The following is a 17,612-nucleotide window of genomic DNA, read 5'->3' on the forward strand; positions in this document are numbered from 1 at the left end:
TTTAAAATAATTACTTAAAATATTACTTAGTATAGTAGGGCTATACTATTAATATAGTGTGATTAGCTAAATAGAAATATATTTACTTATAAAGATTATGTTTCTGGTTTACTTTTACAAACTGGGAATATGATTAACTTTTGAGAAACTTCCTTTTAAGAAAGGAAGCTAAGACACAGCATAAACTAGCTTAAAGAATAAATCAATCTGTTTAAGTTGGTTTAACACAGGGGGCTTTATGCCTCCATCCTCCCCCTAAATTTCTCACTTTCCTGCTTTCTCACATTTTCAGATCCCACCATTAAAAAAACATCAATGATAAATGTGATATTTCAAGATCTTTCCATATGAACATATCGAAGTATGATGAATAAAATTAAAAACTTCCCAATGTAACATATGAGTATGAAACAATTTAAAGATGTTTATTCATTTCCACAATTCCTTGGATATTTCTCACCCGAATAAATCACATTTACGACTGTTTTACATCAACTTTAATCTCCAAAGTATCATTTATAAGGCTTCAAATCATAAAAATGTGTATTTTTATATAGCAACTAAATGGTCTCCATCTGTTCTGCTGATCTTAAAATGTGTCAGGTATCTAGCACTAAAATATTTGCTAGTCAAAATCTCAAAATCTTATTTATTTATTTGAATAACTTTTTATCAAAATATCTTTTACTTTATCACGCACGATGACTGCTGAAATATATTGCTGCTATTATCACAGATAAATATTAAAATTATCTGCATGTATTTAAGATATGTTAAAAACAATGTATATATACAATATGTGTAAAAGACTTGCACACTTTACTAACGGCATATACATATTTTTCTTAGGTACAATATGCAAGTCCCAGCTAAAATATTTTCAACAAAATATAAAATATAGTCATTGAGCCTGTTCTTTAAAATTATATATCATTTAACCTAATGCCAAAAACGTTTGTTACAAAAATAGACTGTGGGTACATTAATGTTGCCCCATATTGAGTTATTTGTAATAAAATGATACATATCAATGGCACACATATATACAAAATATATATTTTTAAAAAGGAACAGTTTAAATAATTTCAATCCCAAACAGAACAAAAAAGATCCAGAGTTCTAAAAAAGTTCATGGACACACATAATTAGTTTCAGCTCTCTGGTTGAATAGAATACTCTGAAGAAGTGTTACGTGAAATCTTCAATAATTCTGAAGTTTCCTCAACCCTTAAGACATAAAATACGTAAACAAAGTTAAATGACTTTTTCAAAATTTAAAAACAGTAGCAATTTTGTATCTACATTAAAAATTGGTAAATTTATAAAAATATGATGAACAGACATATTCCATTATGTTAAATGATTTTTACTTTTCCAATTCAATAACACAATAACAATAACAGGGGCCTCTGGTGGCTCAACAGACTAATGCAGTCTGTTATTAACAGCAGCTGCTTGCAATTACTGCAGGTTCAAGTCCCACCAGGCCCAAGGTTGACTCAGCCTGCCATCCTTTATAAGGTAGGTAAAATGAGGACCCAGATTGTTGGGGGCAATAAGTTGATTTTGTATATAATATACAAATGGATGAAGACTATTGCTTGACATGGTGTAAGCCGCCCTGAGTCTTCGGAGAAGGGCGGGGTATAAATGCAAATAAAAAAAAACCACTTTAAATATTTCTTAGTAGAAAGTTAAAAATTATGAGTTTTTTTAAAAAAAATAGACTTTCCAACAAAACATCACTGCTTTTTCAAATCAGATTACTACTTAATCCAAGATTACATTTTTCAATCTTGAAAATTTTAGGCGGTTCAGTTTTGGGTTGAAATATATCCCGGGGAGAGGAATTTCTTTATTTATTTTATTTATTTATTATTTAAATTTTTATACCGCCCTTCTCCCGAAGGACTCAGGGCGGTTCACAGCCAGATAAAAAATATTCTTGGCTGATGCATTGTCCAGGAAGCCGCACTATAACAGCAGCAGGGAAGACATGGTACATACCATGGTACCAATGCCTCAACACATGGCTCGCTTGGCCACTCAGACACAGGGATGATCCCGATGTAGGGAGGGGTGGACAATAAAACCTGCTCATATAAACAGCCCTGCTCACCAACCCCTGGTTCCAAGCAAACCGGGAACTACTCATGCAGCGAAACAGCCCAAAATATACATTCCTGACACCCAGCATACGGCAATGCCATGATGCCTGGTCTGCTGGACATTTTGAGTTCCTGAAAACTCTCCACTTGACGAATTGGCAGTTTTGGTGGCCTTGGATGAAAAGAGACTTGGAAGACTACGTCCGGAGCTGCGCTGCTGTGCCACCATGCATCTGTGTCACCATGAAGAAGCAGCCTCTTACAATCTGTGGTGAACCCCACCTGACCATGTGAGGAATTGGCCATGGACTTCATTGTGGAACTCCCAGAAAACCATGGCAACGCCATGATCTGGATAGTGAATGACCTTTTTTCGAAGCAAGCCCACTTTGTGGCCTGTCCCAGTCTCCTGAAGGCCCAAAAACTAGAGAAACTGTTCATTGTCAACATTTATCACCTGCATGGCGGTGCCAAGGAGGATCATCTCTGATCAGGAGGTACAGTTTATTGCTAGGTTTTGGAGAGAATTCTTGAAAATGGTGGTGTGCTCCCAGGGCCTTCCAAAACTGACATTCTGCTTTTCACCCAGCCACCAATGGAGCAGCCAAGAAAGCCAATATAGTGGTGGACCTCTGCTGTGGTGGGTACCAACAGACTGACTGGACTGAGTTACTACCATTCGCAGAGGTGGCCTATAACAACACAGTGCATAGCAGCACCGGGTTCACCCCCTTCCAGATAGCAAATTGAGTTTGTCCCGATACCAGAGTGCCCTCAGGAAGTCCCCGCTGAAGTGAGCTTGAACGAGTGGCTTGCTGGCATGCAACAAGTGTGGGAATATGTCTGGGGGCTTTACGGACAGCAGCAGAGGCCTACTAAGTGCAAGCAGATAAAAAGTGTAGTCCGCAAGCCCCATTTCACATTGGTGAACAAGCGTATCTCTCCATAAAGTACCTCAAGCTCAAGGTACCTTGCCGAAAACTAGCCCCAAAGTTCTTATGGCCATTTCTCATTGTGAGAGTCATCAATCCAGTCATGGTGGAACTCAAACTCCCTCAACTATTGGGTAAAACTCACTCAGTATTCTATAGCAGCCTACTATGCCCAGTGAAAACAGCAACCATACGGGGACCCCAAGCCATACAAGTGGGAGGTGAGCTCCACTATGAGGTAGAATGGATCTTGGACTACTGTAGGCACAGGGTCCTACTACAGTATTTAGTGAAATGGAAGGGGTATCATGTCAGAAGCTTTGTGGGTGAGAAGCAAGGATTTAAGAGCATCCCAGTTGGTGAAACGGTTTCATCAACAAAAACCAAGCAAACTGGGTGGAGAGGGCGCTGGTACCCAGGAGACATCTCATGATATCCTTTGCCTTCCAGGTGTCATCCCCATGGTAGAGGGGCCACATGTCAGCCCATGGGTCGCCAGTTAGCCCAGGATTGCCATTTGTGTGGGGAAGGAGAGCTGCCAGCTAGAACGTGCATCAAAGCCCGCCAATAACCATGCCCACAGAACACCCACATACCACCCAGATGAGCCACGCAGAAGGCATACATGCTGTGGGCTCCCTGCCGAGCTGCAGAGAGGGCAGGCACATCTACAAGCAGCCTGCCATGTCTACGGAGCCCTTAGATGGTCAACTGAGCCGCGGGCTTCACAAACAGCTGATGCACGGCAGAACATACAAGTGGCAGAGAGCACGCAGGAACAGGGAGCCTGGCATGCCAGAAAAGAGCATGGTGTGCTGTATAAGAAGCTCGGATGCTGCAAAGACGTGGGCAAATTAGCGGCATGTGAAGGGTGGGAAGTATATGGGGCAGGGCCTGGGGGTGGAACTGCGGGGGGTGAGGTAGAGAGCCTTTAGGGGTGGAGGGTTAAACCACACTCACTTTGTTTTCATTGTTTGTCACTCCGTACCGGGTTTCTAGCTTGCAAGGTAAAAAGTACCCAATTAACTTTGTTGTCTGCATTTCTTGTCTGCTAAAAGCCGGAACGTGACACTGATATTGGTTTAACCAAGGTCCATTAAATTGTTTTCAGTATTCTGCATCCACATTTGAAATCTTATTTGCTAAAAAATAATACTGGATCATCTTACTTACATTTTGCTTATTCTTTCCATTTTTTGAATTGTTGTTTCCTACAATTTAAAAGCAAGAGTTTTCACTTTGTACACTTGGATTACCAAAGACAAATAAAATCACAAACTTTCTATAGGTCTGTAGTGTGTGTGTGTGTGCGTGTGTGTGTGTGTGTGTCTGTCTGTGTGTGTGTGTGTGTGTGTGTGTGTGTGTGTCAGTTTTAACTTACCTCTGACACATCATCATTAGCAGCCAAGGCTTTGGGAGATGGATCTGCAGATACAGATGAATTATATCCAGATGACTGATGAGGACTGTCTGGCAATTCTACTTCCTCTTTATCTGTGAATAAACTCACTTTTTAAAGATCAGCCTTGCCTTTACACATTTTAATCATATAGTCTGATTTACAAAATATATTCATAAAAGAAACTGATAAGAACTTGTAAAACAATATTCTCAGGTGAATTCAGAGGTAAATATTATAATGTAAATTATTACAGTATTATAATGAATGCAACATGATAAATTACTTTATACGCAACGTAAACCTTTTATAGAAAGAGTTCAAAGAAATACAATTTACAAGATGTGCATCTGTAATTTTTCTGCCTATGTTAAGAAAGTTTTTGAGGTAGATACAAGTAGTTTTTTTTAAAAAAAAAAACCTATATATTGAGAAAATAATAGTTAATTCTGTCTAAAGGGAGAAAGCATGTGAAACTTTCTGATTGATCTCAGAGCTTAGATACAGCATCTGTATTTTATTATACTTCAAAACTTTTTCAAATGCCATCCACAAAAATTAATTTATAGGTTGATACTTCACAGACTACAGGGACTCACTGTGTGGTGGCTTAGTGGCTAAGATGCTGAGCTTGTCAATCAGAAAGGTTGGCAGTTCTGTGGTTCAAATCCCTAGTGCCGCGTAACAGGGTGAGCTCCCGTTACTTGTCCCAGCTTCTGCCAACCTAGCAGTTCAAAAGCACGTAAAAAATGCAAGTAGAAAAATAGGGACCACCATGGTGGGAAGATAACAGCATTCCATGCGCCTTTGACATTTAGTCATGCCAGCCACATGACCACGGAGACGTCTTCGGACAGCGCTGGCTCTTCGGCTTTGAAACGGAGATGAGCACTGCCCCCTAGAGTCGGGAACAACTAGCACATATGTGCGAGGGGAACCTTTACCTTTACTTCTACAGAAGTACTAAAGCTTACTATCAAAATATAATGCTTTAGAGAAAAGGAAAATTCAATTTTCAATAAAAATACTAAACAAAATAGTTGAAACCACAGACAGATTAAATTTGTTTCTGATCCAGAATCTTTATCTGAAAGAATGTAACAGAACATATTCGTCAGAAATTTTTATTTTTCTTCTCTGAAAATCTTATTACAAACATTGAAATAATTAAATTCTAAATCACTAAAGTTGCTAAATAACAATAAGACAGTATTTAAAAAGTGACTACACTATATGCCATAGTAAATAAAATTCAGTTTGACTAAATTTCTATGCAATATAACATATTTAAATAGATAGTACTTTAGTAAAAAAACAAACAAACTGAAAAACAGACTGAGGAAAGTTGCAAAAGTACTTACCAAAAGACGGAGTCGTGTTTCTGCTAGAAGAATCTTCTTCACTCACTTTATTTAATGCTGTAGATAAATCAGCCTGAAATTGAAAAATATTTTACCATTAATAACTCATGAATTATTCTGAAAAACTAGTTATTTTGAAGTTTTCAGTTCTACTTCTGCAATAACTAAGTTATATTATAATCATTTTTATAAATATTAGTAGCATACTCAATAGCCTTAACTTTCAAAAATTATCATTAATTCAGGAATCAAATTCTTAGGTATATAAATCCAATCTTCCTATTTTACTGCAGTTACAGTATCACAATCCATGAATTGGTATTACGTGATTAACATAACCTTGAAACCCTGAATTGAAACACTATCTAACCTGAGATAAAGTGTTATTTTTGTAGATCATGTTTCAAATCGGAGTACATCAAATATAGTAACAACTGCTTATTGCTCATCTCATCAAAAATTCAGTACTATACTACTGACATTTGATAGTATAACATTCATGGATTAGATCTACTTCTTTTTTTCTAAGGTACAAAAGAGTTACTGGGATATTTTTGGTACAAATTCAAAATTAAAAAAAACAAAGTAAACACTAAGAGAGCCAGAAGGGTATAATAGTTAAGGTGGAAGACTATGAGCAGGGAGAAACAGTTTCTAATTCTCCTTCAGGCACAGAACCCAGCTGAGAGTCACTCTCTTTTAATGGTATAAGACTCTGTGACTAGCCAACTGATAAACAAACTATCCCTTGCAAAACCAATCACTCCCTGAAACCATGTAGGGCAAACACTAAGAAAAGCAACAATGATCCTATCTTGAACACGAAAATAATGCCTCTTTGTTATACATTCTTTAGTTCGAATTTACAATTTTAAAATAATGCTTTGAGAAGCAGAAACCTGTATGTGTTTTAGCATAACACTATAAATGTATTAAAAATCAAATAAATTACTTAAAATAGACAAATTTCAAATAATACAGAAAAGTGATAAATAGCCAACAGCAGAATTCCATACATTAACAATTATATTCATTAATATGAAGTAATAGTAAATGTACAAATAAGAGCAGCAATTGGAATAGTTACTGTTTTCAGTAGTTTCTATAGGCTTTCCATTATAATTGAAAAAAAATAGTATTTTAGAAAGTTGTCTTTGGAAAAGAATGAACATTCTTTTGATAACCTCATGCAGTATAAAATAGGGAGAGTGTGTGCTATCTGAATTAATAGCTAAGCCAGATAACCCTTAAAAATGTAATATTAAATATTTCTAATTTTTAACACAGAAGAAAGTACATAATAAATACTGTTTTGGATTGAAGCAACAGTTGTGTTTCAAGGAGGAGGATGCGGCTCAAAAGGTTATTCCACTCATTCTCTTCTATAACAATTTTTCCTTGCAGTTTCTTCTCTAAGATCTGTAACTTTTCGTCCACACTGCTCAATGAATGAAACTTTTGCTGCAGTTCAGCAAGTTGACTCTTCAAGTCTTCTAATTCATTGTTCTTCTTTACAACCTGAAAATAATATAATTTTCATTCACTATAGTCATAGCACAAATTTAGATTTTTACTAATTACATGAAACATGTAAAGACCTCCACATGAAATCAGAAAGCATATCCACAGTGCTGGTTCATTCACTAGAACCTTGTGCACTAGAATAGAATAGAATAGAATTTTATTGGCCAAGTGTGATTGGACACACAAGGAATTTGTCTTGGTGCATATGCTCTCAGTGTACATAAAAGAAAAGATACGTTCATCAAGGTACAACATTTACAACACAATTGATGATCAATATATCAATATAAATCATAAGGATTGCCAGCAACAAGTTATAGTCATACAGTCATAAGTGGAAAGAGATTGGTGATGGGAACTATGAAACGATTAATAGTAGTGCAGATTCAGTAAATAGTCTGACAGTGTTGAGGGAATTATTTGTTTAGCAGAGTGATGGCCTTCGGGAAAAAACTGTTCTTGTGTCTAGTTGTTCTGGTGTGCAGTGCTCTATAGCGTCGTTTTGAGGGTAGGAGTTGAAACAGTTTATGTCCAGGATGCGAGGGATCTGCAAATATTTTCACGGCCCGCTTCTTGATTCGCAGTATACAGGTCCTCAATGGAAGGCAAGTTGGTAGCAATTATTTTTCTGCAGTTCTAATTATCCTCTGAAGTCTGTGTTTTTCTTGTTGGGTTGCAGAACCGAACCAGACAGTTATAGAGGTGCAAATGACAGACTCAATAATTCCTCTGTAGAATTGGATCAGCAGCTCCTTGGGCAGTTTGAGCTTACTGAGTTGGCGCAGAAAGAACATTCTTTGTTGTCCTTTTTAATGATGTTTTGATGTTAGCTGTCCATTTGAGATCTTGCGATATGATAGAACCCAGAAATTTGAAGGTTTCTACTGTTGATACTGTGTTGTCAAGTATTGTGAGAGGTGGAAGTATGGAAGGGTTTTTCCTAAAGTCTACCACCATTTCTACGGTTTTGAGTGTGTTCAGTTCCAGATTGTTTTGGTTGCACCACAAGGCTAGTCGTTCGACCTCTCGTCTATATGCGGATTCGTCATTGTCTCGAATGAGACCAATCACTGTTGTGTCATCTGCGAACTTCAGTAGCTTAACAAATGGATCATTGGAGATGCAGTCATTGGTATACAGAGAGAAGAGAAGTGGGGAGAGCACACAGCCTTGGGGGGCCCCTGTTCTAATTGTACAGGTATTTGATGTGATCTTGCTTAGCTTCACCTGCTGCTTCCTGTTTGTTAGGAAGCTTGTGATCCACTTACAAGTCTGTTCCGGTACCTGTAGCTGGTTTAGCTTAGTTAGAAGAATGTCTGGAATGATGGTATTGAATGCTGAACTAAAGTCTACAAAAAGGACCCTTGCATAGGTCTTTGGAGACTCAAGATGTTGTAGGATGTAGTGCAGAGCCATATTAACAGCATCATCTGTTGATCTATTTGCTCGGTATGCAAATTGCAAGGGGTCTAAGAGCGGATTCGTGATGGTTTTCAGGTAGGAAAGCACTAGCCTTTCAAAGGTTTTCATGACTACAGATGTTAGAGCAACTGGTCTGTAGTCATTCAGTTCCTTGATGGTGGGCTTCTTCGCACTGGGATGATGGTAGAGCGTTTGAAGCAAGAAGGAACATAGCACATCTCTAGTGATTTATTGAAAATATGGGTGAAGATGGGGCCAATTGGTCAGCACAGACTTTTAAGCAAGAAGGAGTTATCTTGTCTGGGCCTGGAGCTTTTCCTGGCTTTTGTCTGTGAAATAGGTCCTGCACTTCCTTTTCTGTGATCACTAGGGGTTGTGAACCCAATGAAATGGGGTCAGTTGTAGGAGGCTTGGCTGTTGTTGGTGTGTCTGAGATGGGGTTGTGGAGATAGGTGGCTGTAGTTTCCTTTCAAACCTGCAGTAAAACTCATTCAGGTCATCTGCCAGTTGTTGATTACCTTCAGCCTGGGAAGGAGGTTTGCCATAGCCGGTGATATTTTTAAGAGTTTTCCACATGTTTGCTGGTTCATTTGCTGAAAATTGATTCTTTAGCTTTTCAGAGTAGCTTCTTTTTGCTGCTCTTATCTCCCTTGTTAGTGCATTTCTGGCCTGATTGTACAGCATTTTATCACCTTTTCTGTAGGCTTCCTCTTTGGAATGTCGTAGCTGCTTAAGTTTAGGTGTAAACCAAGGTTTGTTATTACTGTGTATTCGCAAGTTCCTTGTGGGTACACATAGGTCTTCACAGAAGCTGACATATGATGTTACAGTATCTGTGAGTTCATCCAGGTCTGCAGAGGTATCTTTAAAAATATTCCAATCAGTGCAGTCAAAACATGCCTGTAGCTTTAATTCTGATTCCTCCGTCCAGGTTTTCACTGATTTAATTATTGGTTTTATGGCTTTAAGTCTTTGCCTGTAAGCAGGTACAAGGTGAATCATGCAATGATCAGAGTACCAGCTGCACGTGGTAAAGACCGATAGGCATCTTTTAGTGTTGTGTAGCAGTGGTCTAGAGTATTCTTGCCTCTGGTGGGACAATTGACATGCTGAAAGTATTTTGGTAGTTCTTTCCTTAAGTTTGCCTTGTTTAGATCGCCCAAAACAATGGCCAGTGAATCAGGGTGTTTGGCTTCAGCCTCCATGATTTGGTCAGCTAGAGTTCGTCTAGCACTATCACTAGCACTCACACCACACAACCTATATGTAACAAGAAGACTGGTGAAAGTTCTAATAATTCACATATAATGTGTTCCCAGTTCAGATTTGATTTTAGATCTGCTCTGTAGAAGGAAGGATAGTTAGTAAAACATTCAATACCTGACATACATTGCCTGAAAGACATAACTGATATAAAATATTATATTTTCATTGATCCCATGGCTGAGTTACATTGGAGTGCAGCTGGACTTCCACAGGACAAAAGTGGTGAGTGGGAAAAGGTGATTATTTTTGTCATATTTCATCTTTTTTTTCTGCACCATAAAATTGCCTTATCAAAGCAACAAAACTTATAAAACTCTAGAACTAATTCTTTATATTTATTCATTAGACATAATCAATTTATTCAGTTCAAAATAGTAATGCAAAAACTTTTTATCTAAATAGCTTTATTCATATTAATGTTTATTCAATTATGATTTGTTTCCTAGTACTACTACAAACACTGGTTTTCAAATGTCATTTTAACAAGCAGAATTGGCCTAAGAAAATAAGAATGGACTTACCTGTACATCTATATTATCCAAGACATCAGTGTCATGGTCCAAAACTTCAACCTTATTTACAATGTAATCTTTCACTTCCTGTGTTTCACTGATGAATTCTTCAGGGATATGCATGTTAGTTGCACTTTTATGACGTTCTATTTGAGGTTTCTGTGCATGTAAAAGACCCCACCCAAAGTAATAGTAAAAGATGTATTAAACAAAATCTATTCAATTAAAAAGCATTTTGATTTAATGTATTCTGTGGTATATATTTGCACTGATACTCACTAGAAATACTTGCCTTCCTTAATATTACACAGACAGGTAATCTCAAGCCTCAAGGGCAAAATGGGCCCTCTTTTTGATTGAACATCAGTCCCATTTGTATAATTGTGAGAATCAGTTTAAGTTTCAAGTTCATAAATTCATAAATTTCACAAAGTATGTGGTTCGTAATTTCACAGAGTATGTGGTTAGTGATAGATATAATTTCTTAATATGTTTTCTTCAGAAAATTTATTTTAATTTTTTTAAAAAACTCATTCATAATTGAGAAATCCACTACAGTCAAATATCATATCCTGCTCATATTAGGGATTGAAAAACAGCCAACAAACAATACGCTAATAAAAGAGAGCCCATTTAAAAAATATCAATTATAATTGTTCCTTTTAATCTCTGTCTCTGCTGTCCATTAATCAGATTAGAGTGGAATAGAAATGTCAATTCTTCTAGGCAGCAATCATTGTATGATGGTCCTCATTCAGTGAAAAATAATCCATTAGCAGATGTTAATATAAGATAAGAGATGACAGAATTGTCAGATTCAATGGTTTGGGAGAGGGGGGAAATAGATCAATAAATCTTCATTCTATTATTTCAATCATTGATTGATATACTGAAGTCTCTACACAAATTTCTTAAACTTAAGGTGCATAGAAACCTTAGAACATAGAACAGATATAAATTATGAACAATCCACACGTTGATAATCCACCACTAATCATAACAACATTATTTTGTCTGTTTTTTGAGCCTTGGTGGCGCAGGGGTTAGAGTGCAGTATTGCAGGCTACTTCTGCTGACTGCCAGCTGCCTGCAATTTGGCAGATCAAATCTCACCAGGCTCAAGGTTGACTCAGCCTTCCATCGTTCCAAGGTGGGTAAAATGAGCATCCAAATTGTTGGGGGCAATATGCTGACTCCGTAAACCACTTAGAAAGAGCTGTAAAGCCCTGTGAAGCAGTATATAAGTCTAAGTGCTATTGCTATTTTTACTGTTTTGAATGCTTTTATTTGTAATGCTGGCCTGTGACTGTAATAAAAATTGACTGATTATACTATGAAGATTTGAAAGTCATCTTACAGTATGAGGATGCAAAGTTAAAAAAAGAAATTATATAATCAGTTCAGTAAAATAGCATAAAGCAGTTAATATCCTCCCTGAACATTAACAACAAAACTACTTATGCTGAAAACAGATAAAACATATAAAAATAGTATATGGAAACACCAAAATATCCATTAGGATAAATATTTAAAAATGACATGAAAAATATTTAACTCTTATAGTAAAGAATATTGAATATTCCTACCTGCTGCAAATCCACAGTACTGATAGCTACAGTAACAGACTGATTAGAAAAACTTGTGTGGGATAAAGATTTAACCAAATGGGTTCTCTTTTCTGTTTGGGTTTTTATCTATAAGATATAGAAAGTCAATATCCAGAGTTATGTTAAGAACTACATTTTATGCAAGACAGAGTATGTTTATTACATCAGTCTACTGAAATTCAGGATCTTAAAAGTACATGATGGATAATACATCATTCATATCAATCATATCAATACACTAATAGAATAGCACTGGTCAGCAGATAATATGGGAGGAAGGACAACCATCTCTCCAAAAACTGTTCTGAGAAAAATGAAATATTCTGACAATTTGGAGATAGGGAATTTTTTTGGGAACTTACATGTACATGTGGAAACTTTCACACACAAAGCTATTAGTACAATAAACTTTTCTCATAAAATTGAATAAATTTACATTAATTTAGTAATTATTTTAAACTATTGCAATTTTAACTGCAAGATAGATGTAGAAAAAGAATTTAAATGAAAGAATGAAATAAATAAAATTGTAATGTTCCAAACATCAGAAAGAAAAAATCTCTAACTTATAGCGTGTTTAGTAAGTGGCATATAAATTAAAAGATAGGCAATGATTTAACTAATAAAAAATTAATAAATGAAAATGTAAGTTATTAAACAGTACTTCGATATTAACCAGCTTTTTCTTAAAAATGCTAATAAATTTTTTTATATTAACTATTTTTCTTTAAAATGCTAACAAAATTAATTTTGAATACCTTATTCATGTTACTGAATTCTTTGTGCCTTTTATAAATGTAACTAATAATATCACAAACAATCTGTATTTTTCTTTCTGCAAAGCCATATTGAAGGAACTGCTGTTTTGACAGGACTGGTTTGTACTGAAACTGATCACGAAGAAGCTGCAGAGAATAGATTTAAAAAAAGGAATTTATTTTCATAATACCGGTACTTATATGTCTGCTCAGCTACAGTAGATATGGGGAAGCTCCTTTTCATAAAATTCCAGAGGCCTGCTTCTTTCCATGACCCTTTCTCTGGGTACAGAGGAATTGCTCTAACTCACTTTCTCTGAACAAAAAAAATTAGCATGTGTCTTTGAGCATAAAGAATAAACAGCCAAATATTCTAGGTCACACTTTGGGGAAGAAAGCATCCTCTGGGTAGAGATGTTAGCTACAGAACAGCATATAGAAATTCAAAGTTAGTGGTCTTATAACACTATGCCATAATGCAGTAAAATTTAAACAATGTTTAAATTTCAAGGTATAATGACACTTTTATTTCTTCATTAATATTAATGGCAACATTGCCACATTAGCATATTTAAGATATATACCTTATACATAGCATCAACAAAACGTGAATCATTCTTTGCTGTAAGTTCCATCCCCGATTCCATTACAAGTTCTGCAATATATGTTGAGAATGATGTGAAACAGTAGCTAATGATTGGTAAAAATACAGATGGATCACCCTTTGCCAACCTGTAATGGTGGGAAAAATTAGATAAGAAATTACTGATTTATTTATTTATTTATTTTATTTATTATTCGAATTTTTATACCGCCCTTCTCCGAAGACTCAGGGCGGTGTATAGCACAGATAAAACCTAATTCGAAACCTTTATAACAGTAGTTTTATTTCTATATTTCTGAAACACCATCAGGAGACCATGGCTACATTTAATTAAGACTATTTTATATTCTGTTTTCAGAATCATTAATCTACATTTTTGGAAATGAGTGCATCATTACTTTACAAAACAACACAAATTGAAACAGGGTAGTTTCTTAAGCCTTTCCCAAAGAGGACTGGATTTATTTTTTAACTTTAGACAAATCATTCACTGCCTAGATAAAATATACTAAGTTTTATTAAAAGGATGCAAAAAGTAATTTTTATATGGAGACAGATGTTGCAACAACAAATCACTATGCACTTGATATGTGCTGTCGCCTATTTTTAATACTGTATTCTGAATTTCATTGAAGTTTAGTATCTAAATAAAATGGTAGGAATCTGTTCAAACAACAATAATAATTGCCAGTTTAAAATCATCAGCAGTTAATGTAATCTTAGCTAAATACTTATTGAAAAATAAATGCTATTACATGGAAGCAAATTATTTATTTTATTATGATTCATTTATAAGTGAATAGTATGACAAATCTGTTAGAACAATATTTTTCACTTTACAACAACACAGAGATCAAAGGAATGGACAAAGTCCAACTCTCCTTAGACTCAACTGAATCAACTTTAACATACAGTTTTTATTTCTCAATTATTGTTTTTTCTTATTTAATTTTCTAATTATAAGCCACCAGAGCAGACAAAAAATTGCCTAATGGTAAAATTATTTTTGTTAAAAGAATACAGACTTCCTTCTGTACCAGAATGGGACAACTAGGCGCGGCCAACTTGGCATAGCCAGCTCGCTATCAAGTCTCTTCTGCCAACTCATTGCCTCTAAGTCATCGTAGGATAACTCAATACGGCCAATTCACTGTGGGAGAAACTCACCAGGGAGAACCAGGTGAGTGAACAAGCAGGTGGGCAGAGTGCAGAGCAGCAGCGGCTGGGAGCTTCCATTTTTCATACACCACCACTGCACCAAACTCCAAGTTTGGCCTATTCAGGGGCAGCAGGGAGGTGGCAGAGACTGGATCCATCCCATTTTCACATCCCTGCCACCACTGTGGGACATCTGGCAGTGGTGGCAGTGTTTGTGCTGTTTGGGGGAGTGATAATGGGCAGGGCGGGCAATTTTTCTTGCACAAAGTTTCCATTAAATCAGATTCTCTGGAAACCCACGAAAACAAAAAGTAATACAGATGATACAATAATTTATCATTTGACAACAAGTGTATCCAGAAACTCATTTTCTTGTCCATAGAATGATGCAGCAAAATATCTTTCCATCATTTAGTTTTAGATCAATGTCACATAAATAATGTTACTTTTTCATCCAGAAAATTCCAGAGAGGAAAATCTTAAACAAATCATATGTTCCCATTCTAGTTTGTTTTGATTAGAAGAGACAGCTTTGCTACATTCAGATAATACTGTACATTATTTAAAAACAAAGAATAGAATGGTTGTTTGCCGAGCAGAAAAATTCAACAGGCGATTCACCAACAAGCCACGTTTATACCAAAAATTGGCTACTAATATGCTTTCACTTACCCCATATAATCCACATCACTAGGATAATTTATAACTCGAAGTTTTTGTTCTATCTTATGCAAGTTTCCTTTTAGGTCTCCTGTAGCCATGGTACAATTATTCTTTTAATTATAATACATGCTCACTGTTGCCTAGAAAGCAGAATAATTTTGTTTTACAAACTTTATTTACCGGTACTCATTCTATCATCTACTCAATCTATCATCTATCAGGTTCAACTAATTCTTAAGTACAAGACATCTATAAAATCAACACAATTAAAATAACAATACAATACAGAATTCTGTTCCATGACATGTGGGACATTACAGAAAATAGTTCTTTCTGATTCCCATTTCTTTCATTTCACAATTTTACTTCACAAACTTCCGCATAAGGGACAATCAAATCAGACAGGATAGTTCTATCTAGAGAAGGTAGTTCTGAAGTCAAGCCATGTAGGGGTTTAAAAATTAAAAGCATCACTTTTAATTGCACCCAGAATTCTACTGAGAATCACTTCAGTGTCTCCAACACTGGAATTGTACAATTTTAGCTGTTCTCAGTTCCGGTGTAAAGGCTATTTAATAGGGCTTTTCAGTTGTCTTCAAAGGTTATCTCCTTGTAAAGTGAATACTTCCAGTAACTGACAGTTACTTCCAGTAACTGACTAATAAATAAACAGAGAGCAAACCCCACTCCCTTCTGACACTGATGGTATTACCTAGTTTGGTAATGAAATGTCTGCAAGAAAACATCAAAGTTCAGAGAGCACTAAGAACCCCACAAAATGAAAGTGCTCTAACTAGGCCTTCCACTTGTGCATCTTTCACAATCATGACTTCAAGAGTATTCCAAGTCACAGATCTGCTTCTTCAGGGGAAATGACATCCTATCCAAAGTTAACAGAGAGGTAGACATCCAACTGTATTCCCCGGCTTAGCCAAGGATGAAGAGGTAAAATAGGGAAATTAGAAAACCAACTCAAAACCAAAGGTGCTTTTTCAAGAAGCAACTGGACTTTCTTGTTTTTCTTTGGGGATGTTTTGCTTCCCATCCAAGAAGCTTCTTCAGCTCTGAAAGGAAGAAGCTTCTTGGATGAGAAGCAAAATGTCTCCAAAGAAAAAACAATCCAATTGCCTCCTGAAAAGCACCTTTGGAACAACTGTGACCTGGATGACTGAGAATCTCTACAGACGTTCAACCCAAAACCAGCATACATCTTCTCCCAAAAGGCTTATGTAAATAGAGGAGACTAGACTGAATCCTATGGCTTCCCACAAGACATAGTCAACCAATCTGACTTCTTATTCCCTCCACTTCTACCAGAATCACCCAGTTAGGAAAGAGCAGAAACAATGCAACAGTGTTGTTGATTCCAGTTCTTACGGTGTGGCATCATTGTCCACAGCACTACTACTGCAAAGACCAAATAGTTAAGAGAAGCACTCCTTTCCCCCCTCTCCAAGTCCTGACAGTTATCCACCAGGAAAACCCTCCAGCTACAGCAATGCTGTTTTAAACCCATGCTGGGTTGACTGTTTTCACTACTTATTTTAAAAAGGGGGAAGCTTTGCATTCAGTCACCGGTAGGAAAAAAAGACTAAAGTTGGATAACCAAATTCCAAATAGTTTGGTTCCCACAAAATTTCATGGAAGAGATCCCACCCTAGGCGGGAAGAGGAAAGAGAGAGCGGGAGAAGTTAAGGCCAGGGGTCTCCAACCTTGGCAACTTTAAGATTTGTGGACTTCAACTCCCAGAATTCTTCAGCCAGCTTTGCTTTGCTCGCTGAGGAATTCTGGGAGTTGAAGTCCACAAGTATTAAACTTGCCAAGGTTGGAGACCCCTGGATCGGTTTCTTTCCATTTATTTGACTGGGGAAAACAACCTACCGTCAACTCCACTCCCTGCTAGCACTGACGATGTAACCTAGTTTGGGTAATGAAACGTCTGCAAGAAAACAGTCAAGTTTAGGGAGCACCAAGGACCCCTCATTTAACTCTTTATACTTACATTTGCCCTTAGGATGCGAAGCTGGCGACCTTCTGAAGAACTGGCCAAGGAGGGCGTTGAAAGAGCCCAGGAGTAGCTTCTCCCCGTTGGCGATCAGTCCGGCCGTTCCGATCTAAAGAAGGCTTTGAGCCGCCTTGCCTTGGCGCGACGAGCTGCGCTTTCACCTTCACGCTGGGCGGCAGTTTAAGCGCTCCCGCGGGCAGCCAAAATTAGTTTTTGTTTCAGGTCCACGGATTCCTGACTCCTTTATTCCAGCCCCCTTTATAAAAAAAAGCTCGCCCTAGCAGAGGCTCCTC

General features: G+C 36.8%; 1 protein-coding gene across 2 annotated transcripts; it reads right to left on the minus strand.

Moving 5' to 3' along the window:
- Positions 1-404: 404 nt before the first annotated feature.
- CEP44 (centrosomal protein 44) lies at positions 405-17,536 on the minus strand. 2 transcript variants are annotated; one of them, XM_058192465.1, is made up of 11 exons: positions 17,317-17,536; positions 15,324-15,454; positions 13,474-13,544; positions 12,890-13,036; positions 12,111-12,218; positions 10,534-10,683; positions 7,109-7,318; positions 5,801-5,873; positions 4,422-4,534; positions 4,214-4,251; positions 405-1,227 (listed from the first exon to the last, which is right to left on the minus strand). In XM_058192465.1, exons 2-11 carry the CDS (start codon positions 15,337-15,339, stop codon positions 1,152-1,154), a joined length of 1,002 nt encoding a protein of 333 aa, XP_058048448.1. In that variant the 5' UTR covers positions 15,340-15,454; positions 17,317-17,536; the 3' UTR covers positions 405-1,151. The 2 variants fall into 2 exon arrangements, with proteins under 2 accessions (XP_058048448.1, XP_058048447.1); XM_058192464.1 differs by having other exon boundaries at positions 13,474-13,621; positions 17,317-17,523.
- Between the last annotated feature and the right edge of the window lie 76 nt (positions 17,537-17,612).

Source organism: Ahaetulla prasina, chromosome 8 (genome assembly GCF_028640845.1).
Source record: "Ahaetulla prasina isolate Xishuangbanna chromosome 8, ASM2864084v1, whole genome shotgun sequence".
Lineage (NCBI taxonomy): Eukaryota > Metazoa > Chordata > Lepidosauria > Squamata > Colubridae > Ahaetulla > Ahaetulla prasina.

Coding starts and splice junctions, on each gene's coding strand:
- CEP44 (XM_058192464.1), bottom strand. CDS start 15,412: ATGGCTACAGGAGACCTAAAAGGAAACTTGCATAAGATAGAACAAAAA. Junction 13,037..13,473: donor TTGTTGATGCTATGTATAAG/GTATATATCTTA, acceptor TATTCTCTGCAG/CTTCTTCGTGATCAGTTTCA. Junction 10,684..12,110: donor GTACTGTGGATTTGCAGCAG/GTAGGAATATTC, acceptor TTACATGCACAG/AAACCTCAAATAGAACGTCA.